Source organism: Lytechinus pictus, chromosome 6 (assembly GCF_037042905.1).
Source record: "Lytechinus pictus isolate F3 Inbred chromosome 6, Lp3.0, whole genome shotgun sequence".
Taxonomy (NCBI): domain Eukaryota; kingdom Metazoa; phylum Echinodermata; class Echinoidea; order Temnopleuroida; family Toxopneustidae; genus Lytechinus; species Lytechinus pictus.
The window spans coordinates 13,819,959-13,845,723 of NC_087250.1; the positions used below are offsets into that span (position 1 = coordinate 13,819,959).

Sequence of the window (25,765 nt, forward strand, 5' to 3'; positions counted from 1 at the left end):
GTACACGCGCTACGCTAACCCACGTCATCAGCTTGAATAAACATAAACACACGCGTACTGCTGTCTCTCCACCGTACCCACTTACGTAATGAAGCTCTCATTGTATTACATCAATACATGTGTATACCGTATACCCCCAAGGCTAGATGTTGCCCTAAATTGCCAGATTGTGAATCATTAGTCATCAAATATGACTTCTGGTAAGTTGCAATTGAATTTGACTTGAAGCTAGTCTCTACATTAACTTTAGATACCGTATTCCCCTTCTTTTAATTGCCTTTAATATACGCAGCGGTACCGGTACGGTACTTCCGGTATACTCATCATTTTCATCGGAGCCCGAGCGGCCGCCTGGCGGGCAGCAAGTCCGTAGGAGGTACACTACTATTTAAGCCGCGCCGCTGGGCCGTTTTTTCTTCGCTATTTTGGAAAATGGAATGGAAATCGATTTTGTTAAGACAATTTGAATCTTAAAGAAAAAAAAGCAAGGACAAAATGTTCACGAAACAAAACTTAGATTGGTTGCAAACTTGGTAATTTGTTTGTTGATGCATGATCCATTTTTCGCTTACGGCAGTTTGTTGTCATGGTTGTAGGCCTATATATTTTTTTTTCCTTTTGCCCTTCAAGTTTTGGACAAGCATAGCTTTTTAAGGATATTGGTTTTCAATACTTGTGAAAAAAAAGGAATATATGTTTAAAAATGAAAAAATAAAAATAAAAAATATAGAAAAATGTGATATTTTATTTAAATTCACAAATATCGCAAGAAATGAATTACGTTGGGAAAAAAAATGAGGAAAACTAATTGTATATTCGAAAATACTCATGCAACAACAATATGCTGATACATATTGATTATTGTATTGATATACATGTTTACTGCGGCAGCCCGAACACGTACTTGTCTAAAGACGTCGTGTCGAGGTCCCCGGGGCAATATACATGTATACTATTTGTGCTTTTGCAACTAACAGTCAGATGGCCACTGGTAATAGTTAATACTGATTTGAATAATTCTTATTTCTCTTCGAAAGAAATATCGAAGTCGAAATATACATTTTTTTTTCATTCTTTGAAATCGTCTGTTAATTAGGGACGACCGCTATAAAAGAAAGTATTAATTACTTAATACATGTAGATTGGGTTTGGACATTATTTGGCAGTTCTGCTGATTGTTGCAAAAGTAATGACTTATCGATATTACTGTGAAGAGTTGAAATTTAAGGTTCCTTCATTATTTTTTTTTTTCCTCTTGAATTTTTGGCCTGTTAAAAAAAAATCATGCTAGAAAGAAAACATGAATTTAAACTTGAAAACTTGGAGTGTATATTGAAAAAATGAGGACATTTTTAAATGAAGAGGGAATCTTATGTAACAGTAAATTTTGCTGGGTTTATTTATTTAATCTGTACTCTTACATTTGGCTTTCCATACTTTATTGTTTACATTCAACTTATTTCCATTCCAACTCGTCTCATCCTTCTTTCCATCCTCACAATCCACATACATTGTCATGATCTCATCTTTCATTCCATCTCCACAATACTCACATAGCAGCACAGGTTCATTGCATTTCATTCTTTCATTCAGTTTCCCCTCAGTCATGCTTCCTGGTTTTCCATTAGCTTTCCACTCCACATGGTCTTATTGTTTAATTCTCATTAGGATTCAGTTTAACTCATGATCACCCTTCTCTATTCTCTGATTAGTTCTTATTTTTAAATAGGGTTAGTTCATTTTATAGTTCATACCATTTTCCTTGTATTTGATTGGTTGATTTCTATGATTATCCAATGTGGGTACATTGGCAGAACTTCCCAGAAGATTGCATTAGAAAGTAAAGTCAGTGCTGATCTGGACTTCATCGTGTTAAGTTCTAATTTATTCTGTGTTCACCCTATCTTCAGTTTAATAATTTTAGTTTAATTAAAGTAAGGAGAGCTTTGGAGATTGAATTTACAGGAGAGCATAGGAGACTGAAGTGCAAGAGTTTATGATTTTGGAGTGTACAAATGGTCATGTTACAGTATTCTGAAAATTGTCTTAACTTTTCTTGTAAGTCAGCAAAATAACAGCTCACTAAAATTCTCTTAAATTGGTATTCTGAAAATTGTCTAAAAAAATCTAAGTAAGGATTTCCCCATTTTTATCTCTGACACGCCCAATATTTCATCATCAACCAATCAAGCTTGTTTTTAGTTATATGCTTAGGTCTACCAATAGAAGCATCTCTTCTGAAAAATAATGAAGCGTAATTTCCTTGCGCCCCGACGCTTATGCTTGTGCGCTTCTGTGCTAAAAATACACGTGCCGTGGCTCTTCTCAAAGATTTTATTTTCTCTGAAAAGATTCATCGTCTCGAAAACAAATTTTTAATTGCTGAAAAGTCTACCAATCCGTCGTTATAATGTCTTTGGAATGTCTCCTTTTGTAAAACATGATGTTCTTGCGGGATGCAGCAAGAAACAATTATTGCAGACGGACAAATATCGCATCCAACAATAAGTTACAATAGCCCCCTACCTCTTGTAAATTTTCTTGTATTTTGCAAAGAAGTTAACAACGCAAAGATAAGAGAATTTTCAGAATACCTTTTATCTCGATATGCAAAGGGATATTTATGGTGTAATCTTTTCCAATCAGGGTCCCGTAACACGAAGGTTAGCAATTAATCTTTAATAAGTCTTGATCAATCATGATTGATTGTACATTGTAGTCAATGGAATCAATCGCAGAAAAATGTTCTACAATCATTGCTAAGTTTTGTGTTACGGGCCCCAGATATTATATTACCTTATGATGCAAAGAAGAAGGTCAAAGAAGGTCCGTTATTGTGGATTTGGAGAGATTTTGTTGGAGCAATAAAATCCTTCTAGCATGGGTGTCGATCGCTGTTCTTGGTTGGGGGGGATGATTGACACAAAAGTTCTTGTGGATGGGGATCTTTCAACATTACCTCCACTAAAATCACAAGTTAGGACATTTGGGAGTGATTGATATGCATGGTGTTCTTGGAAATTCCTTCATTGTTGTAGTGTACTTATATTTCTTTTTTGGAAATTCAATTTGTGTTACAAGTAAGCCTATTCTAAACTCATACGAAAGAAAAAATGACAAATTGTCTGGACCATGTTCATAGTTTATTGAGCATGATGTATACACAGGGGCGTCGATCCATTTTTCAGATTGGGGAGGGGGGGGGGCAAAATCATGAATCAACGTTCCAAAGGCGCTCGATCATACAAAACGAACAAACTCATCCACACACCCCTACACCCCACACACATAGGCCTATATTTTATATATATATATGCATATATATATATATATATATATATATATATATATATAACTCATGAGAAAGAGACACATATCTCACCCTCACCAACAATGCGAGCGCGAGCTAAAATTTTTTAGTATGACATGAAAACAGGAAAAATGTACCTGTTTAGGTTTGTTTGTAGTTACTCATGAAAAGCATAGATACATGTATCTCACCAGAGAGCGAGCTAAAATTTCTTTATATTCTGACGTGAAAGCTTGATATTCTAAGCATTTTTGGTACCAATGATTAAGATGGGTATCTAGAAGAACAATAGATGCGAGCGCAAAGCGCCAGCTGAAAATGTTGATATTTCGATCTGGAAAAAAAGACAGTTTAATGGACGCTTTTAATAAAGAACAAGATATATATCCAACAAAAGATTATTGCAAATCGAAGCGGGAGTTCTTTTGAGGTATAGAACTGAAAACGGGACATTCTATTCACCTATTTAATCATGAAAAGTATGGGGTTTTGGTACAGAAATGATGCGAGCGCGAAGCGCGAGCTGAAATTTTTTATATTCCAATCTGAAAAGCAGACATTTTGAGCACGATTTTAAATCAAAATCGAGTTGGTATCTCAATCTCGCTTGCTGGTTTCAGTGTAGCATTACAATCTTATTTTATTTTTTAGTTGCACATGCGGAATTATGGGAGGGGGGGGGCAAAACGATATGTTCCCCCAAATATTTTCATTGGCGGGGCGATCGCCCCCTGCCCCCCCCCCCCCCCGGATCGACACCTATGTGTATACAACTTCTCTCTTAAATCTAACCCGACTGGCAATATCTTTTTTCTTAATGCATGATGATAACATGCAGATTCGGACCAATTAAGACTAGCACAAATTACAAACTGTGTGGCTTCTCGTGCGCCATCGGGCTTACCGTCATTCCATAGAGCTATTACTGTAATAGCTATATGGTAAATCCTTAGACGATTTATCTTGCCACCCTTTTACTCCCGTTTATTTTTCCACCCTTTTGAATTAATTGATTTATTAAAATTAATTTTTTCACCATTGGTGGGATGGAACACCAAAAGTATTTTTTCGTTGGGGTCCCTTTATGTTATGTGTTAAAAAATATCATATACATAAACATTTCATTCTTTTTCATCTTGAACCTCCACCCATCTGTTTAATAGTCCTGAAAAAGAATGTTTTTATTTAATAACAATATACACAAATTGCGAGGGAAACAAACTGATTGATGGCATACTATAATCATCACTATAATCATCATGATCAAACGTTTCATTTTTTCATCATCATTATTATAATGTTTCTACCCTAAATTATTGGGGGGATGATAATACAGGCCATCCCCCCACTTGAAATATTGGGGGGGGGGGGATATATCCCCCCCATCCCCCCCCCGTGATCGACACCCATGCCTTCTAGGCTTCTACATTATCTTCGAAGCGCCCTCGATAAAATTCAGTGATCAAACAGTGATAGAAAATAACCGTTTTGTCTTGATTATGGTTGAATTGTGACACTTCATGATTTGACAGAATATGGTTCGAGAAGAGTTACCTTTCATAGACCCACGTTTGTTAAAGACCTAATTTCACATACATGTATTCTTTGGCATATCCAGGGATGCCAATCGTTACAGAATATTTTGAGATAAGAAATTGCAATGAGAATAACCAAACGGCTGAACCAAATGTTGTCCTACGAGACAAAACATGTTCAAATTTTTTCGCTCAGTCGGGAAGTAAACACTGAATTTACATTACAACACATCTCATTAATATTCCATAAGGGTTGACAACTCTGCATAACACATACATGTAGAATCTTGCATGGGTCCTTATGATTTTTTTAATAGATTTTTTAGAAAAATCTGCCGCAGTCCTTGATGCATCGTTCCTGTAGTCTTTATTCTTATGCTTGATTAAAACTCTAAATTTGCAACACAATTATTTTTGATACAGGGTCAAACATCAATCCACCAATGTTCACGCAACATCTGCAAGGAATAAAGATAGAGATCAAAGAGGAAAGTGATGATGAGGATGATTACGAGTCAAGAGGTTTGTGAATTTTAAAGTCATTTGGGTATTAAGCCTTGGAGTAAAACTTGAATAATCAATGCATTTGACTCGTTTACCAACAATAGGCAAGCAAATACTACTTTTTACACTTTAATATTTCATACCCATGTATTTGCCAGATGTTGATTTCTCATTTGAGACATTCAATTATCGGAAGTACATGGGTATGAAATTTGTCAACTAATTACCACAAGATAACAAATGAAAAGATAAGTTTATGTTAATGTACCAGGGGAGCGTTTCATCAACATTTTCATCCGACAAGTTGTCAGATCTGACATCTTTCCTTGATTCTGATTGGCTGAGAGGCAATGTTACTATGGTAACTGTTGGATAAAATGGTACTTGTCAGATAAAACGTCCGACAAGTCCTTTCATGAAACGCTCCCCAGATCTACATATATCTATGATAAAATTGTGGCAACTATCCTTGATTTTAAAGACTTTCTCATGAACTGATTGGTTGCAGGAACTATTTTCTTTTACCTTTAAAACTCCAAACTTTCAACACAATTATTTTGGATACAGGATTGGAGGTCGGTCCACCGATGTTCATGCAACATCTGCAAGAAATAAAGATAAAGATCAAAGAGGAAAGTGATGATGAGGATGAGTACAACAAGTCAAGAGGTTTGTGAATTTTAAGTCATGTGAGCATCTTTTGACCCTAGACTTGTGATAAGCATTGTCAATAAATTTTTTTTTTTTGGGGGGGGAAGCAAACTCAAGCCAGGTACCAGCTAGAAATTATTGGGCCAAACCTGTTTTATCTCAAGCAATTGATGGGCCAGGGAAAGTGAGATATCAACCAAACCATCATAATAATGATAATATGAATTGCAAAAGCACATATTGTTGATGATCTCAATGCACTTTACATATGGATTTATAATTTATTACATTAGAAATCAATTCATATATTTGAGTTTTTGTCTTGCCTGCAGAGCAGAGCGAGACTATAGGCGTCGCTTTTCCAACGGCAGCGTCGTCGTCCGAAATTAAAATCTTAACCAAGGTTAAGTTTTTGAATGTCATCATAACTTAGAAGGTGTATGGACCTTGTTCATGAAACTTGGACATAAGCTTAATCAAGTATTACACTGAACATTCTGCCTGAGTTTCAGGTCACATGACTAATGTCAAAGGTCATTTAGTGTCAATGAACTGAGACCATGTTGGGGGAATCAATATCAAAATCTTAACCAATGTTCAGTTTTTGAAATGTCCTAACTTTAAAAGTATATAGACCTAGTTCATAAAACTTAAATATGAGGGTAATAGTGTATCACTGAAGATCCTGCCTGAGTTTCAGGTCACATGATTAAGGTCAAAGGTCACTTGGGGTCAACAAACTTTGGCCATGTTGGGTTTTTTTGAGGAATTGTCATAACTTTAAAAGTTTATGGATCTAGTTCATGAAACTAGGACATACATGTAAGAGCAGCAATTTATCGCTGAATACCCTGTGCGCATTTCAGGGACATGGCCCAGCTCAAATGTCATTTAAAGGTTAATGACCTCTGGCAGTGTTGGTAGTATGTGTTAAAATTGGCATCATAAAGTTTATGGATCTAGCTCATGAAACATTAACGTAAGGGTATTCAAGTATGAATGATTGTTTTGCACATGTCTTGGGTCACATGATCACGGTCAAAGGTCATTTTGGGTGAATGGACATAATATTTTATTATCATTAGTATTTTGTTCTGTGAATAATTATTCATTAGCTGTTTTCAAAGGCAGCACTGCTGCTATATATCATCGAATTGCGTAATGAAGGCGAGACTGCCAAAGGCGCTCCACTTGTTTTAAATTACAATATTATTCTACTTTATACTAGATAAGTGTAATCTCTTAGGCCCGAATTCACAAAGGTGGTTTTGAAAACCCACGGTTGAATCCATATTTTATGCAGATTTCCTGTATAAATGACGCTTAATTTAGCGCGTATTGTATGTCCAATGCAGATGCATGATTTTGTCACAGTGCGCCAAATTGATGTCTGTTACCATGGTTAGATACACTATTTTATTCATGAGTCCTAGAGCTGTTTTTAAGCGTATCTAACCATGGTAACAGGCGTAAATTTGGCGCACTGTGACAAAAGCGCGCATCAGCACTGGACATTTTTTATACACGCACCCGATATGCGCTAAATTAAGCTTCATTTTTACAGGAAATCTGCATAAACCATGGACTCAACCGTGGGTTTTCAAAACCACTTTTGTGAATTCGGGCCTTATTATCTGAAAACACTTTCTTAATTCCTGTAGAGAACTCATATCTCGGCAAATGAAAGTCGCTAATTTTTTCAAAACTGTCACATCTAGCATTTTCCTGAGCTTTCCTAATTAAAAAAAAAAACTTGTTTCCAATATTACTCTACTTATTACTAACTAGGGTGTAAAGCTCTTATTGTCTGAAAACAGCTCCCTAAATCCTGTAGATAACTCTATCTAGATGAATGAACTTGCTACTTGTGTCAAAACCGTAAAATTAAGCATTTCCCTAAATTCCCTCAATTTCTTCTCTTTAACTTTGAGGTTCAAGGTTTTAACACCCCCTCGATGATATTCTTGTTTGGTAGTGGGGTAGGCATTAGTTTCAATTTTGCATGGTAGGGAATTCATCATGTTTAACAATTTGTTTTGTTTCAGAATCACCCTGTTCAACAATGGATGATCAGCAGGACAGCCATCAAAATGAAAATGAGATACATGAAGAGATTCTAAAACCGGTAAGTAGTGAAATATACTGGATAAAAAAAAATTCTCAATCATTTCTTTCAATTATGTCACCATAAAGTTAATAGGCGGAGGCTGCAGCTTTTGTCTTTGACTGTGATGCTGATGCACAATAGGTCTGATGGGAAAGACTATGAACCGTGGCTCCGCCGATGCACTCTGATCTTGCGTTGATGGACGATATTTTGATAAAAAGAAACTTACTCAAGGTCGGAATGTATAAGTGGTTTCATAGTCGTCAGACATATTGCTGACATTTTGTTTAAGAGCATCAGACTTGTAAAGATCAAAGCCAAGAGCTGCAGCCTCTGCTAACCATGTTGGTCAGGGGGCCGTTTCATAAGGCTGTTAATGCGTTAAGAGCGACTTTAAGAACGGCTGGTGATCGTTTTTAGAGGTAAATGATATTCACCATTAAATGTTCATTGGTGATTATTTACCGGGTAAGGAAGTTTCACCAGTCGCTCTTAAAGTCACTCTTACTAACAGCTTTATGAAACACCCACCTGTAAAGAGGTTTAAATTGTATGCAGATTTCTCTTCATATAATTTCGCTTCCCTTTTATTAGCTATTTTTGCCAAAAGCGGGCTTTTAGTTGGATTTTTACCTAGTATGCGATAATACAAGCGTAATTGTGTACAATTTTGTACCGTAGTACTATTGAAATTTGATTTAGGATTACAGGCCATAGAGGGATTGTCCAGGTGGAGGGATGGATATTTAGCCGGAAAGGTAACCTCTTTTCATATACTTCGGCATATAATTGCTTCCTACTTGCATAACAAATGGGCAGTCTGGCATGTTCTACATGTAGTTCTACCTGGGCCCCGTTACACAAAGCTTAGCGATGAATAGCAATTATGAATGAACACTTCTGATTGGTTCCTGGTCAGTATTTTGCGCCATATGCTCGAGTAAACTTGATTATAATTGGTCATTTCATATAGTGATTGTTATGAGTTGAATTCATAGCATACATCGCAGTGAGTGCCATGCTCTCTAGAAAAATATTCTTAAAATACACTCTTGTGCATTTCAAGCAATCAATTCCATTCACTGTTCATATGCTGAAAATTATGTCACATTTCTGAATCCCTAAATGTAAGTTCATATATGGATATTGAAAATGAATACACATTCTTAATAATACTGAAGAGGAATTTAACACATGAAGCCCGATATAAAGGTAAATAAAACTTCACATTAATCTATTTCCTTTTTTCAATGCCACTTTGATGGGTTACAATGTACATGTATAATACTTAATTTGCCAGTGTAGCATGTACATGTACAGTTGAGGTCAGAAGTTTACAACACCCAGGAAATTCAAAGTTGACACTTGCCAAAAATAAAATTTTACTTTATATCATAAAATATTTGAGCTATCATGACAAATTTGATATCAAATAATTATGTCATGCCCCTTTATCACATCGCTTTGTCATCAGGAGCTGAAAAACATTTAGGTGTAATTTTTCCCCAAAAAAATCATATTTTAGACAAATTAGAAGTTAAAACTTGGACAAAAACATTTTTTATTACACTTTTTAGTTCAGTGGTGACATATGATAGAAAATATAATGTAAATCATAGATTTGAATAAAATATATTTCTGTGAAACAATGTTTGAAAATATAACAAGCAATAGAATACATTTGGCACAAATATTACTTTTTTTTCAAAGGAAATTCCACATGAAATATACTTTAATTCCAACGTCATCCCTATCATAGCTTAATGTGCTCTTTCATTTGATACCAAATTCGTCATGGTAGTATGTATGCTTCTGAAGATTAAGTAAATTTTACGATGTTTGGCAAGCGAAGAAATTTCACTAGATTCCATGGGTGCATGTAAATTTTTGGCCTCAACTATATATATATTCTCAAATTACTCATTTCATGATTGGTAGGGGGATAAGTTTTCCATGGAATGGCCCATCTTTATTTTGTTACGTCTTGTAATCTCAAATTTTTTTCATCAGTATACTATCAAATTTGAGACTGACTCTGATGATGATGGCAATACAATAGATGATGCGTACCATATGCGAATGAATGATCTCCTTGGATTGAAAGGCTTTGAAAGAGACATCCAAACACTAACTAATCCAACAACATCAGGTCATCAGGGGACTCAGTCAGGTGATCCCAACACTCAATCATGTGACCAGAAGGCAGAACACACGTTGACAGAGTTAGCTTCGGAAGGTGACAAGAATACCGAGCAATCGGGTGATCAGAAGACAGAACAAAGTTTGACAGAAGGAGCTTCGGGACTTGACCATACTGCCAACCAATTGGGTGATCTCAACACTCAGTCATGTGATCTAAAGATAGAACACACTTTGACAGAAGTAGCTTCAGGGGTCGATCAGACCACCAAGCAATCAGACGATCTCAACACTCAATTAGGTGATCAGAAGACAGAATACACTTTGACAGAAGTAGCTCCAGGAAGCAACCAGAATCAACTGCGAGTTGGAGGAGCTGATGGAAATATTAAATCTCTCCCAGGTAAGTAACAAGTGTTCAGAAGTTATGTTCCAGTGTAGGAAAAAGGAAAGGGTGACAGGTGCTCTCAATATCTCAATGTGCCCCAGAAATTCCCTGAATTTGATGCTTAGGGGTGTTCAAAACTGTCAATCACAATGTAGTAGGATTTTTAAAGGGAAAGTGCCTGTGAATAGGATTTTGCCCTAGAAATACATTTTTTTCAAAACTTGTCATAATTAATTATTTCACTATTTTTTTTTTTAATTTTAACAAAAATATAGGCTTTAAAATAGGATAAAAAGAAATAGATTTTTTTTACAAATAATGATGCCAGATATTAGTGTTCATCTTTTCCAGACTAGCACCTAAGACTTTCGGCAATCATCCCAATATGGAAGAAAGAAATAGCCCCTAAAAATGAAAAAAATGTATATATTTCATACCCTGTTACAATGTATGTTATATTTTTATCTTATTCTTATTTCAAATGTTCTCTTTATTTGAAAACTTCATGTCATTTGTAGCAACTTTTGCTCCATGTATACCAGGGACACATACAATCATTGTCTCACTTCATCATAAATATTTTACCATGGTACAGCGGTACTTTTTGTAAGGATTGGGAGGGGGGGCACTGGGATAGCGTGTCATCATGTATCTATGCATTGGACACATCAAACCTTTGATAAGGTATGTTATGAAACCCATTTACATTGAACTCAGAACATGAGAAAACCTGAATCTGATACTAAATAGGTCAGCCTTGACGCAGGCTCACCGCCAAATTCAATCTACAAAATACAATGGATTTGCCTCAGTTTTATGAAATCTGGAGTACCACAAGGACTTACTTTAGACCCCCTTTTATTTTATTTTTATTCCATTTCAAGTAGATGTATACATTTATTTTGAAAATCCTTGTCAAACACTAAGCTAAATAATAGAATGAAAGTACATACATGTAGAAACATGTGACATCTAATATTGGCTGTTACCAGGAACGGATCAAGCCAGATTATACACAATAGTTTTTAGAAGCAGATTTTGTACAAAAACAATATGGTCTCTGAAATGGTAGACAGCAGGGTCCAAGATCAGGAATGATAACCTTGTAAAATGCTACTCCTAAAGCCCCCATCACACTTATTCCAAATCAAGCAGAATTGGCCTGAATGAAAGGATTGTTTGACCACCAGTTGGTCATTTAAATCTACTTCGAACACCGTTCGAAAATATCCCTCGAATGTTTTGAACATGACCAAAACCTTCGGGACGGCCAAAAGAAATGACAAAAATATTTTGAATGCACTCAGAATGCAGTCAGGATATTTAGAATGCTCCTAGAATGTCCAAGAACATAGCACGAATTATCAATCTGACTCCATTGCGGTTCATTTTGACTAGTGTATGATGATACACATGGTCAATTTACTGAATTTCAACTCCAGTTTGGTGAATTCATAAGTTCCTCCCAAAAATTTCTAGATTTTTGAATATTTTTTTCTTTCCAGCTTCTGCTTGATTCCTGCTGATTCCAAATAAGTGTGATGGGGGCTTTATATTGAAATCAGTCTTCTGAGGCTTTCTTAAGTTTCTGTAATATACCCAACATCTATTGGAAATGGAATGAAAAATGTTTGAACGCCTCAAATTCATTTGATATGAATGATCCATTTTGTGGGTCTCCTTTAATATGCTATTCCTCTCATCTATTAAAGCAAAGAATCAATTTACTGTTATATATTTTCTGGAGTATATATGTGAGTACAGTGGAGTATTTTGTGTTGGACAATCCCTACTTAGCTTGTACGTGAGCAAATGGAAGGATGAATATCAAACATTATTCCTGATGCACACACACCTTTTATAATGTACCATTGCACAATGAGAAACAAAGTGATGTTGCAATAAAAATTAGGATTTTATGCTTTGCGATTTCAATGCAGGTGCAATACCTGTAGGGCTTACTGGCTAAATGGGCATTGCAACAGATGCCCATTTTAGGGATTTTGCTTGTCACTTTCAATAATTCTTTATTATTTTCATGCATTAACAAAGGAAAAATTTATTATATTTTCGCTAGTTTGCGAGGCGTTGTTCAACACAAATACTATTCGTGCAATTTGCAACATTTCGCATTCAGTGAAAGAGACTCTGAGGAATAGCCGAGTTGAATGGAGCATCTTTTTTTACCTCATGCGAAATCTCGCACCATCGCACTCATGCCTATTCGTTATCTGTGTACTATTCCTTGCATCTTAGCAAATTATCTAAAGTACAAACATTACATGACCTTTATCTTACCTAAATTAATCTAATGATTATAATAACAATATAAATAATCTCTTGTTTGTTAGCTTCTGGTATCTATAAATGCGAGTACTGTGAATCACCATATATCATTCCTCTTATCTTAGCCAGTCATCTCAAGCAGAATCATGGCCTTTATGTTACCTTAATTAATCAAATGATCGTAACAGTATAATTTTTTGTCTCGCCTGCATAGCAGAGCGAGACTAAAGGCGCCGCTTTTCCGACGGCGGCGGAGTCAACATTTTAATCTTGACCAATGTCAAGTTTTTGAAATGTCATAATAACTTAGTATTTGGACCTAGTTCATGAAACTTGGGCATAAGGGTAATCAAGTATTACTGAATATCCTGCCTGAGGTTCAGGTCACATGACGAAGGTCAAAGGTCATTTAGGGTCAATGAACAATGAACCATGTTGGGGAATCAATATCGAAATCTTAAGGTTAAGTTTTTGAAATACCATTGCTTTTAAAGTATATAGACCTGGTTCATGAAACTTAGACATAAAGGTGATAGTGTATCACTGAAGATCCTTCCTGAGTTTCAGGTCTCATGACCGAGGTCAAAGGTCACTTAAGGTCAACGAACTTTGACCATGATGGGGGTATATGTGGAATTGTCAGCATAACTGTCATTTTATGGATCTAGTTCATGAAACTTAGACATAAGAGAAATCAAAGTATCCCTGAACATCCTGTGCGAGTTTCAGGTCACATGACCCAGGTCAAAGGTCGTTCAGGGTCAACAAACTTTGATAATGTTGGGGGTATTTGTGGAATTGTCATCATCATAACTTTAAAGTTTATAGATCTAGTTCATGAAATTTGGGACACAAGAGTGACCATGTATCCCTGAATATCTTGTGCTTGTTTCTGGTCACATGACCAAAATCAAAGTTCATTTAGGGTCATTGAACTTTGGCCTTGTTGGGGGTATTTGTTGAATTGGTATCATAACTTAGAAAGTTTTTGGATCTACAAATGTTTTCATGATAAATAGACATAAGGGTAATCAAGTATGAATGATTGTTTTGCACATGTCTTAGGTCACATGATCATGGTCAAAGATCATGTTAGATCAATGGACATGTATTTTATTATCATATATGAGTGTTTTATTGTTTTAATAATTAATTAATAGCTTATTTCAAAGTCAGCACTGCTACTATATCGAATTGCGTAATGCAGGCGAGACTGCCAGAGGCGTTCCACTTGTTTTATTTCTTGATAGATTCTGGAATCTATAGCAGCAAATACCGTGGATCACCATATGCTATTCCTCTCATCTTAGCAAGGCATCTCGACTACCAACATGGAATAAGCAGTATATACATGCCTGCAGATGCATCAGAAGAACATATTTTGACATTCCCTAATGAAGGAATACAAGAACCTTTGAGCAATGATGAAGTTGAGGAGCCATATGCCTGTGATCAGGGTGATAAAGAACTCAATCAAGTTGGTGATCATGTTGGAGATGCGCCGAATAGCAAAGCAAGTGATAAAGACCATGTATGCCATCAATGTGGTAAGGCATTTAATCAATCTGGTGAACTCACAAGACATAAACTAATCCATACTGGTGAGAAACCCTATGTATGTGACCAGTGTGGTCAAGCATTTAGTCGTAATTATCTCAAAATAATACATAAACGTATCCACACAGGTGAGAAGCCCTATGTATGTGATCAATGTCATAAGGCATTTAGCAATCGTTATGCTCTCTCCATACATATAGGAATCCATACAGGTGAGAAACCTTATGTATGTGATCAATGTGGTAAGACATTTAGTCAATCACGTCACCTCATTACACATAAAAATATCCATACACCTAAACATATCCATACACCTGAGAAGCTCTATACGTGTGATCAATGTGGCAAGGCCTTTAATAAAAAATGCAATCTCACAGCACATAAGCGTATCCATACAGGTGAGAAACCTTATGTATGTGATCAATGTGGTAAGGCATTTAGTCAATCAACACACCTCAGTAGACATAAACATATCCATACACCTAAACATATCCATACACCTGACAAGCTCTATACGTGTGATCAATGTGGCAAGGCATTTAATCAGAAAGGCAATCTCACAGCACATAAGCATATCCATACAGGTGAAAAACCTTATGTATGTAATCAATGTGGTGAGGCATTTCATCAGAAAGGCAATCTCAAAGTACATAAGCGTATCCATACAGGTGAGAAACCTTATGTATGTGATCAATGTGGTAAGACATTTAGTCAATCACGTCACCTCATTACACATAAAAATATCCATACACCTAAACATATCCATACACATGAGAAGCTCTATACATGTGATCAATGTGGTAAGGCCTTTAATCAAAAATGCAATCTCACAGCACATAAGCTTATCCATACAGGTGAGAAACCTTATGTATGTGATCAATGTGGTAAGGCATTTAGTCAATCAACACACCTCAGTAGACATAAACATGTCCATACACATAAACATATCCATACACCTGACAAGCTCTATACGTGTGATCAATGTGGCAAGGCATTTAATCAGAAAGGCAATCTCACAGCACATAAGCGTGTCCATACAGGTGAAAAACCTTATGTATGTAATCAATGTGGTGAGGCATTTCATCAGAAAGGCAATCTCAAAGTACATAAGCGTATCCATACAGGTGAGAAACCTTATGTATGTGATCAATGTGGTAAGACATTTAGTCAATCACGTCACCTCATTACACATAAAAATATCCATACACCTAAACATATCCATACACATGAGAAGCTCTATACATGTGATCAATGTGGTAAGGCCTTTAATCAAAAATGCAATCTCACAGCACATAAGCTTATCCATACAGGTGAGAAACCTTATGTATGTGATCAATGTGGTAAGGCATTTAGTCAATCAACACACCTCAGTAGACATAAACATGTCCATACACATAAACATATCCATACACCTGACAAGCTCTATACGTGTGATCAATGTGGCAAGGCATTTAATCAGAAAGGCAATCTCACAGCACATAAGCGTGTCCATACAGGTGAAAAACCTTATGTATGTAATCAATGTGGTGAGGCATTTCATCAGAAAGGCAATCTCAAAGTACATAAGCGTATCCATACAGGTGAGAAACCTTATGTATGTGATCAATGTGGTAAGACATTTAGTCAATCACGTCACCTCATTACACATAAAAATATCCATACACCTAAACATATCCATACACATGAGAAGCTCTATACATGTGATCAATGTGGTAAGGCGTTTAATAAGAAAAGCATTCTCAAAGGACATAAGCGTATTCATACAGGTGAGAAGCCGTTTGTATGTGGTCAGTGTGGTCAAGCGTTTAATCGGGAATGTAATCTAAAAGTGCATAAACAACTCCATACAGGTGAGAAGCCCTATGTATGTGATCAGTGTGGTCAAGCGTTTAATCGTAATGATCATCTCAAAATACATAGACGTAAGCATACAGGTGAGAAGCCCTATGTATGTGATCAATGTGGAAAGGCATATTATGAATCCAGTGGTCTGAGAAAACATAAACATATCCATGATGAGAAGCCCTATGTATGTAATCAATGTGGTGAGGCATTCAATACATCTAGTGATCTCAAAATACATAGACGTATCCACACAACTGAGAAACCCTTTGTATGTGATCAGTGTGGTAAAGGGTTTAGTTTTGAAAAACGTCTCACGAGGCATAAACAGATCCATACACGTGAGAGGCAAGACAAGCAATATGAATGTGATCAATGTGGCAAGGCGTTTAATCTGAAAGGCAATCTCAAAGTACATAAGCGTATCCATACAGGTGAGAAACCTTATGTATGTGATCAATGTGGTAAGGCATTTAATCAATCAACAGCCCTCAGTGCACATAAACATATCCATAAACCCAAACATATCCATACACCTAAACATATCCATACACATGAGAAGCTATATACATGTGATCAATGTGGTAAGGCGTTTGATAAGAAAAGCATTCTCAAAGCACATAAGCGTATTCATACAGGTGAGAAGCCGTTTGTATGTGATCAGTGTGGTCAAGCATTTAATCAGGAATGTAATCTAAAAGTGCATAAACGACTCCATACAGGTGAGAAGCCCTATGAATGTGATCAATGTGGCAAGGCGTTTAATCTGAAAGGCAATCTCAAAGTACATAAGCGTATCCATACAGGTGAGAAACCTTATGTATGTGATCAATGTGGTAAGGCATTTAATCAATCAACAGCCCTCAGTACACATAAACATATCCATACACCTAAACATATCCATACACCCAAACATATCCATACACCTAAACATATCCATACACCCAAACATATCCATACACCCAAACATATCCATACACCTAAACATATCCATACACATGAGAAGCTCTATACATGTGATCAATGTGGTGAGGCGTTTAATAGGAAAAGCAATCTCAAAGCACATAATCGTATCCATACAGGTGAGAAGCCGTTTGTATGTGATCAGTGTGGTCAAGCATTTAATCGTAATTATCATCTCAAAATACATAGACGTAAGCATACAGGTAAGAAGCCCTATGTATGTGATCAATGTGGAAAGGCATATCATGAATCCAGTGGTTTAAAAAAACATAAACATATCCATGGTGAGAAGCCCTATGTATGTAATCAATGTGGCAAGGCCTTTAATCAGAAAGGCAATCTCACAGTACATAAGCGTATCCATACAGGTGAGAAACCTTATGTGTGTGATCAATGTGGTAAGGCATTTAATCAATCTGGTTCCCTCAGTATACATAAACATATCCATAAACCTAAACATATCCATACAGGTTAGAAGCCGTTTGTGTGTGATCAGTGTGGTAAAGGCCTGGTCACACCGCCCGAGCGTTGTTGGAGCGGTAGGGAGAGAGGGTCGAATTTCGACAACGCTTGTCACCGCTCACAAAATTGGGGAAAAAATCGAAAACATGGGCGTTGCCTAAGCGGTGCACCGCTGAAGCCAGCGTAGCTTTAGCATTGGTTTAACGGTGGCGAGCGGTTGAGAGCGTTGGTTAAGCGGTGATTTGAGCGTTGGTAGAGCGGATTTCTGCGCATGCGGGCGTCGGCTCGACGGGGTTTAACACTATGATCATGATGACAAAGAGAGTGTACTATTTATGCAGCTACTCATTGTACTCACCACAATTACTCTGGTAGACAAAAGTACATCCCTTCATTGCTATTATTTAACAATGAATGGATGAATGCACCGTTCCAGCATCCCATGTCCGCCTGGAAAACGCTTACAACCGCTCCACCAAAGTTTGTAAACCGTTTAATCACCGGCCGGCAATGCTGGCGAAGCAGCGGTTGTCCAGCGTTCAAGATTTCTGCGTTGGCCTAGTGGACCCAAGCGTTCACAAACTTTCGTCTAGCGGTGCCAAATTTTGACTGGGTGTCGTTAGAGCGGTAGTCAACTTTGCTGGAGCGAAAAATTGCCCGCTCCTCACCGCTCACAATATTTTGAGCAGCTCAAAACTTTCGGAGCGGTAGGAGGGACCATCAGCGGTGGCCGAGCGTATTCGGCGTTGCCTTAACGGAGGCCAACTTTGGTTAAACGCTGGTGAATGGTAGCGAGCGGTGATGATTTTTTCTCTCCGCTCCACGACCGCTCCAACAACGCTCGGGCGGTGTGACCAGGCCTTAAAGCATATAACTACGCTAGTGCCCTCAAAAGACATAAACAAGTCCATTCAGGTGAGAAGCCTATTGTGTGTGATCAATGTGGTAAGGCATTTAGACATTCTAGTTCCCTTGTAAAACATAAACTGATCCATACACGTGAGAAGCAAGAGAAGCAATATGAATGTGATCTTTGTAGTAAGGCATTTAGTAGAAAATTAAGTCTCGCAGTACGCAAATGTATCCATACAAGGTGACAAACCCTATGTATGAGATCAGTGTTGTAAGGCATTAACTCAACGTTATAGTCTCAAAATCAGTTAACAAATCTGGGGCAGCGATCCGGGGGGGGGGGGGGGCAGGGGGCACAATGCCCCCTCCCCCATTTTTTGAAGCACTGAAAAAGTTTCCTTTTTACGCAAGAAAAATTCCCCCCTAATGAACGTTTACTGTGCCCCTTTCACTTTATAATAGGACCCGTTGTACGTGTTACCAAGTGCCTTTCTCATATATGTTCTAAGTTTTACCAAAGAATGCCCCCTCTCGAACGTGTTCTTTGCCCCTTTCACTTGAGGAGGACCCGTTTTAGGTGTTACCAAGTGCCCTTGTATAAGTGCAATTTTTTTACCAAGAAAAGTGCCTCGCTTGAATGTGTTCTGTGCCCCTTTCACCTCAGAAGCACCCGTTTTAATATGTGTTAACGAGTACCCCTTTGAAACCAAACAATATTCTCAATTTTATGTGTTGCTACTTATGAAGGAAAGAAATTTGAATATAATCCTACATCCCTAAACTCAATTTTTTCCTGGGCTATTTCAGACCATGATATACTGGACCCCCCTCAGATCACAGCCGCTGATTGTGCGATTGCAGCGAAAATGTGCATGCACATATAGTCAGATGTAAACTACAAGACTGTATAGTAAAATTTTCAAAAAATTAATTATTTATTAATTATGCAAATAAGCATATGAAATTTGCTCTAAACTCTTTTTTTTTTGTTATTTTGTTATTGCCTTTAACTCAATTTATATAGTTAATAGAATGCTAATTTTTGGTGAGGGTATCAATCTTTACAAATCTAAGAAATATCTACAAAAAAGCAAAATTGAATTAATTTCTAATGTATTTTTATTGTTTTTTAAATTATGTATTTCCTTGTTTTTTCAAACCTTTGTTTTTCATTGTTTTTTCCGATGAACTTTGTTGAGTACCTTTTTGCGATCATAAATAGCATTAAATAAATAATTTAAACCAACAAAAGTAAAAATAACATATATTTATGATTTTTGGTTGAAAAACATAATTTGCATTGACTTTGTATACAGAATACCATTTTTGTCTCACCTGCATTGCAGAGTGAGACCATAGGCGCCGCTTTTCCGACGGCGGCGGCGTCAACACCAAATCTTAACCTAGGTCCTAAGGTTAAGTTTTTGAAAATGACAGCATAACTTAGATAGTATATGGACCTAGTTCATGAAACTTGGCCATAAGGTTAATTACTGAATATCCTGCTTGAGTTTCACGTCACATGACCAAGTTCAAAGGTCATTTAGGCTCAATGAACTTTGGCCAAATTGGGGGTATCTGTTGAATTACCATCATAACTTTGAAATTTTATGGATCTGATTCATGAAACTTGGACATAATAGTAATCAAGTACCACTGAACATCTTGTGCAAGTTTCCAGGTCACATGATTAAGGTCAAAGGTCATTTAGGGTCAATGAACTTTGGCCATATTGGGGGTTTTCGTTGAATTACCATCATATCTCTGTAAGTGTATTGGTCTAGTTCATAAAACATGGACATAAGAGTAACCAAGTATCACTGAACATCTTGTGCAAGTTTCAGGTCACATGACCAAAGTCGAAAGTCATTTAATGTCATTGAACTTTGGCCATTTTAGAGGTAATTATTAGATTGCTGTCATAACTTTCAAAGTTTATAGATATAGTGTATAAAATGTGGATATAGGAGTAATCAAGTATCAGTGACAAGTTTTAGGTCGCATGATCAAGGTCAAATGTCAATGAACGTTGTATTGTATCATTATATAAATGGTATTTTTTGTGAATAATTATTTTATAGTAGTTTTCAAAGTCAGCATTGCTGCTATATTGAATCGCGTGATGCAGGTGAGACAGCCAGAGTCATTCCACTTGTTGAGCAATTTTGGGTCCTGACACGCGCTTACAAAATGTTGCGTGATTTCTGAATCGCGTCCCTGGGCGTCATAAATTTGGTCTCAAAAGATGCGCAAGACTTGAAAGTAAAAAGTCAGTGAGTGGAACGATCAAAAAATTTTGTGGGCCGGCTTAGTGATGAAATTTGTCAACATAGATATTTTAACCAAAGGTTAAGTTTTTGAAATGTCATCATAAAGAAATTATATGGATCTAGTTCATGAAACTTGGACATAAGGGTAATCAAGTATTACTGGACATCCTTCCTGAGTTTCAGGTCACACGACGAAGGTTAAAGATTATTTAGGGTCAATTAACTTAGACCATGTTGGGGGAATTAACATCGAAATCTTAACTAAAGGTTAAGTTTTTGAAATGTCATCATAAAGAAAGTATATGGACCTAGTTCATGAAACTTGGACATAAGGGTAATCGAGTATTACTGGACATCCTTCCTGAGTTTCAGGTCACATGACTAAGGTCAAAGATCATTTAGGGTCAATGAACTTAGACCATGTTGGGGGAATTAACATCAAAATCTTAACTAAAGGTTAAGTTTTTGAAATGTCATCATAAAGAAGGTATATGGACCTAGTTCATGAAACTTGGACATTCTATCTGAGTTTAAGGTCAAAGGTCATTTAAGGTCAATTTGACCTTAACTGGTCAATAATTTTTGGCCAAATTGGGGGTATTTTTTGAATTGCCATCATACCTTTTGAGAGATTATGGATCAAATTACAAGCTCTGCTTTTTAAATAGTTTGCCCTTCATATTCTCATCTTATTGATATATCTGTCTCCAATCCAAACGTTCAATTGTATAACATTTGTCTGATTTATTACGAATTATGGTGATGTATTGTATTATGTTATTATCAATGATTTACTGTCTTTCGATGGACGTTACATTGTACAATGTATTTGATATTTTATGAGATATGAAAATAAACCAAACTGAACTGAACTGAAAAAAAATACAGTATTTTTCCTGCAACTTGCTCTCATTTCTTTATTTCTGCATCAATTTTAATCACACTTGGTTTAAATGATCCTTTGGTAATACCACATGGATTTCTTGAGGATGATGGGATCAAAGATCATCTAGGGGTGAAAATGTCATATGAGCTCATGTCTCTCATTTTGTGTTTACACTTGGCAGTCCAACATTTATCACATACATGGCATATTAAATAATATATTTCGTCAACAGTTATGTTTATAGTCAGTATTCCACTCGTTTATCGTAATTATTTGCATTTTAGTGCTCACTCTTGTGAATTTTTGACCCCCATTGCCATTGTACATAATACTGTTTGGGCTAGTGGCGGCTATTTTAAATATCAAAATACAACAATTTTCCCATACATGACATAATAAATGATATATCTCGTTAATATTGATGATTTGCATACAGTACTTCGTTCATATATCATGATTTCTTGCAGTTGAGTGCTCGTTTTTGTGAAAATTAGTTTTCCCTATTCATATTGTACATTAAAGAGTATACAGGGGCCTATGGCGGTCATTTTTAATATCCAGAAAATAAATATTTTGTCGAAAAATATTTTTGCAGAGTATTACACTCCTGCCACACAATTTCATGCATTTTATAGCCAATGTGCGGACAATTTTATGATTTTCATGGGTAATTTGCATATTTTGGCGGCTTTATTGGATTTTGCCAATTTGCGGAAAATGCTCAAGGTTGCACGAGTGGCATCATTCAGATTCGTAATCAGCACCCTCGAATTGACATGAAACCATAAAAAATATTGTATATATGAAAAAACAAGGTTATGCCTCTTCTATCCTGGACTATTACAAATAATCATAATACCACACATGTATTCATGAAGATCATAAGGTCAAAGTTCAAAAGATCATATTGCATATTTTATTGATTGCGAAATCAGGCAAAACTTGTTTGTTTTTGTGAACCACCTTGTTATACTTTGCATACAAAGTCTATGGGAGACGAAATTGACAAATGAGTGATTTTGTTTCTTTCTAATTTGTCTGCTTAATTAATGTAGGGTTTAAAATAGTGTTTGATTGGTCTTCAGTAATATCCGTTGAAAAAATAATGAAAAACCAACAATGAAAAAACAAAGAAATATACAAGAAATTCTAAAAACCAAGAAAAGTTTGGTTTTCGCAATTTTTCTTGGTGAAAACCATCTGGAAAAAAAATGAAAATCTTAAATAAAATTGCATATTAAATATTTATCATGAATAAATTAGCATAATTTATTCATACTACATACAAAAATCATTATTTCAGACTTTTCTATACTGGTTTTTCATAAATTTGCATAATCTTCTTATAACATAAAGAATAATTATTTTAGAATTTGTTAAAATTCTGGTTTGTAGTGTAGTTTATGTGGTAGAGAATGTGCGTGCCAAATTTTGGTGCAAACGTCGGCCAAGACCATAAACCCTATCTGAACTGGGATATTATACTGGGGGGGGGGGTCAATTTGACCCCCCCCCCCCTCAGATCTCGGGCATAAGTATGCATGTAGAACCAGATGTAAACTACAAGACTTATAGTAATATTTTCAAAAATTAATTGCTAATATTTTTTATTAATCATGCAAATAGGCATATGAGATTTGCCCTAATTTTGTTTTTTGTGTGTATGTTTTTGCCTTTAACTCAATTTATAAAGCTAGTAGAATGTTAATTTTTGGTGTACATATATATAGATTTTTACATTTTTGTAGCGGCAAAATATGTCAAAGGGGGTCAAATTGACCCACTCCCCAGTTTAATAAGGGTTTATACCTCAAAAAGCCCAGTACATTTAGGGTTAACCAAGGTTAAGTTTTAGATCATCATAACTTTGAAAGTGTATTGGTCTACTAGTTGTTCAGGAAAATTGGACATAAAGGTATTCAAGTATCATTTATTGTCCTGTAAATGTTAAATAGCCCAGTGTATTTAGGGTTAACCAAGGTTCAAAGTTTTATAGATCATCATAACTTTGAAAGTATATGGGTCTACTAGTAGTTCATGAAAATTGGACCTAAAGGTATTCAATCATTTATTATCATGTACATGTTAAATAGCCTATTGTATTTAGGGTTAACAAAGGTTAAAAGTTTTATAGATCATCATAACTTTGAAAGTACACTGTTGGTCATAAAGGTGGAATATTTGTTTTTCACCAAATTTTCACAGCGTAATTATTACAACATGATTTGAATATGGCATTTATGGTGCATGATAACCACTTTACTTTATTATTCTGCCTTTTACACACGTTTGACAGTGATATTTTACAAGTTTATGTCTTAAGCAATGGATGTCATGAGCATAGAACAACAATGACGACAATATACAGTAAATTAAAGGATCATGATATATTTATTTTCAATCTCTCTCAGTTTTCCATATGAGTTTTTGTGTGATTTCATGGACAAATTTGCATCAAACTTGAGTCATTGTTCTTACTCAGTCACTAGTATCGGGTATGTCCACCCCTGGCATGAACCAGCGCATGCAGACGTCGTGGCATGCTGTCCACTAGCTTGTTGATGACGTCAACAGGCATAGCGTCCCATTCTTCCCTCAGAGCATCTGCCAACTCCTGCAGATTTTGAGGAATGACCTCTCTGTCGTTGATGGCTCGGCCTAGGGCATCCCATGCATGCTCTATGGGGTTCATATCTGGCGAACAAGCTGGCCATGGCAACTGTACGACGCCCTCTGCCTCCAGGAATTCCCTTACTGCAGCGGCCCTGTGCGGTCTAGCGTTGTCATCCTGCAGTCGGAAATTGTGCCCATACACTCGTCTTGCAAATGGAAGACAGTGGAACTCCAAGATATCCCTGTAGGCGGCGGCGTTGAGGTTTCCGTCCGGAACCACCAGTGGCGTTTTCCCTCCATAATGGATGCCGGCCCATATCATCACTGAGCCGCCTCCGCCTTGAGTCGTCTCGTGGATACATTCATCGTGAAGGTTTTCCCCGGCTAATCGACGAACTCGTTGTCTCCCATCCTTTCGGTCAAGTATGAACCAGCTCTCGTCCATGAAGACCACATGTTGCCAATGTCCTGGATGAAGCCTTCTGTGCTCCCTAGCCCAAAGAAGACGAGCTACTCTGTGGCGAACAGACAGGCGTGGACATTTGTTCAACCGTCGTGCTCGGTAACCATGTTGGAGCAATCTGCGATTAACGGTTGACCGGGAAACCTTGATCCCATGATGTCTCCTCCACAAGCAACGAAGACGGCTCGTGGGCAATTTCCGGTTTCTGCGGCTGAAATTCAACAGTTGGCGATCATCTCTTCTTGTGGTCAATCTGGGACGTCCTGGAGATTTCCGTGGCCGCACATTCCATGCCTCACGTTGACGTTTCAGGATCTTAGAGACTGCATCCTGTGATATCTCTAGGACTTCTGCGATATCAGTCTGCTTGTAGCCCTCCTATCGCAGTGCTACCACTCTCTCGCGTGTTGCTGTTGCCGTTGGACCAGGCATAGTCCAGGGAACGTCTCTACCGATTTTTATTTCAAACGGTACAAAAAACTCGAAAAAATGCAACCTTCTTATACACAGTGCTAAATCAGGGGAAGGGACAGAATATCATATGCATAGGTTTTTATAGTCTTCAACAAAAGAATTTATTACAAAATCCAAATTTCTTATGTTATAATGTCACCTGTGTAACGGGGAAACATTATGTAATCACTCAATTACCATTTTGTCTACGCGTAGCCTTTCAAATACCAACATTACTGTCGATTTTTGTTCAAAAATATTTTATTCCACCTTTATGACCAACAGTGTATATGGGTCTTGTAGTAGTTCAGGAAAATTGGACCTAGTGGTATTCAAGTATCATTTATTATCATGTTCATCTTAAATAGCCTAGTGTATTTATGGTTAACCAAGGTTAAAAATGTATAGATCATCACAACTTTGAAAGTATATGGGTCTATTAGTAGTTCAGGAAAATTGGACCTAAAGGTATTCAATCATTTAT

The 25,765-nt window shown here is 36.7% G+C and overlaps 1 protein-coding gene across 1 annotated transcript; it reads left to right on the forward strand.

The window, feature by feature from the left end:
• Positions 1–44: 44 nt before the first annotated feature.
• Positions 45–17,876, forward strand: LOC135154533 (zinc finger protein 721-like). The gene is made up of 6 exons (XM_064100961.1): positions 45–200; positions 5,269–5,367; positions 5,917–6,018; positions 8,046–8,125; positions 10,118–10,649; positions 14,171–17,876. The coding sequence occupies exons 1-6, from the start codon at positions 191–193 to the stop codon at positions 17,755–17,757; spliced, it is 4,410 nt and encodes a 1,469-aa protein (XP_063957031.1). The 5' UTR covers positions 45–190; the 3' UTR covers positions 17,758–17,876.
• The last annotated feature ends 7,889 nt before the right edge of the window (positions 17,877–25,765 follow it).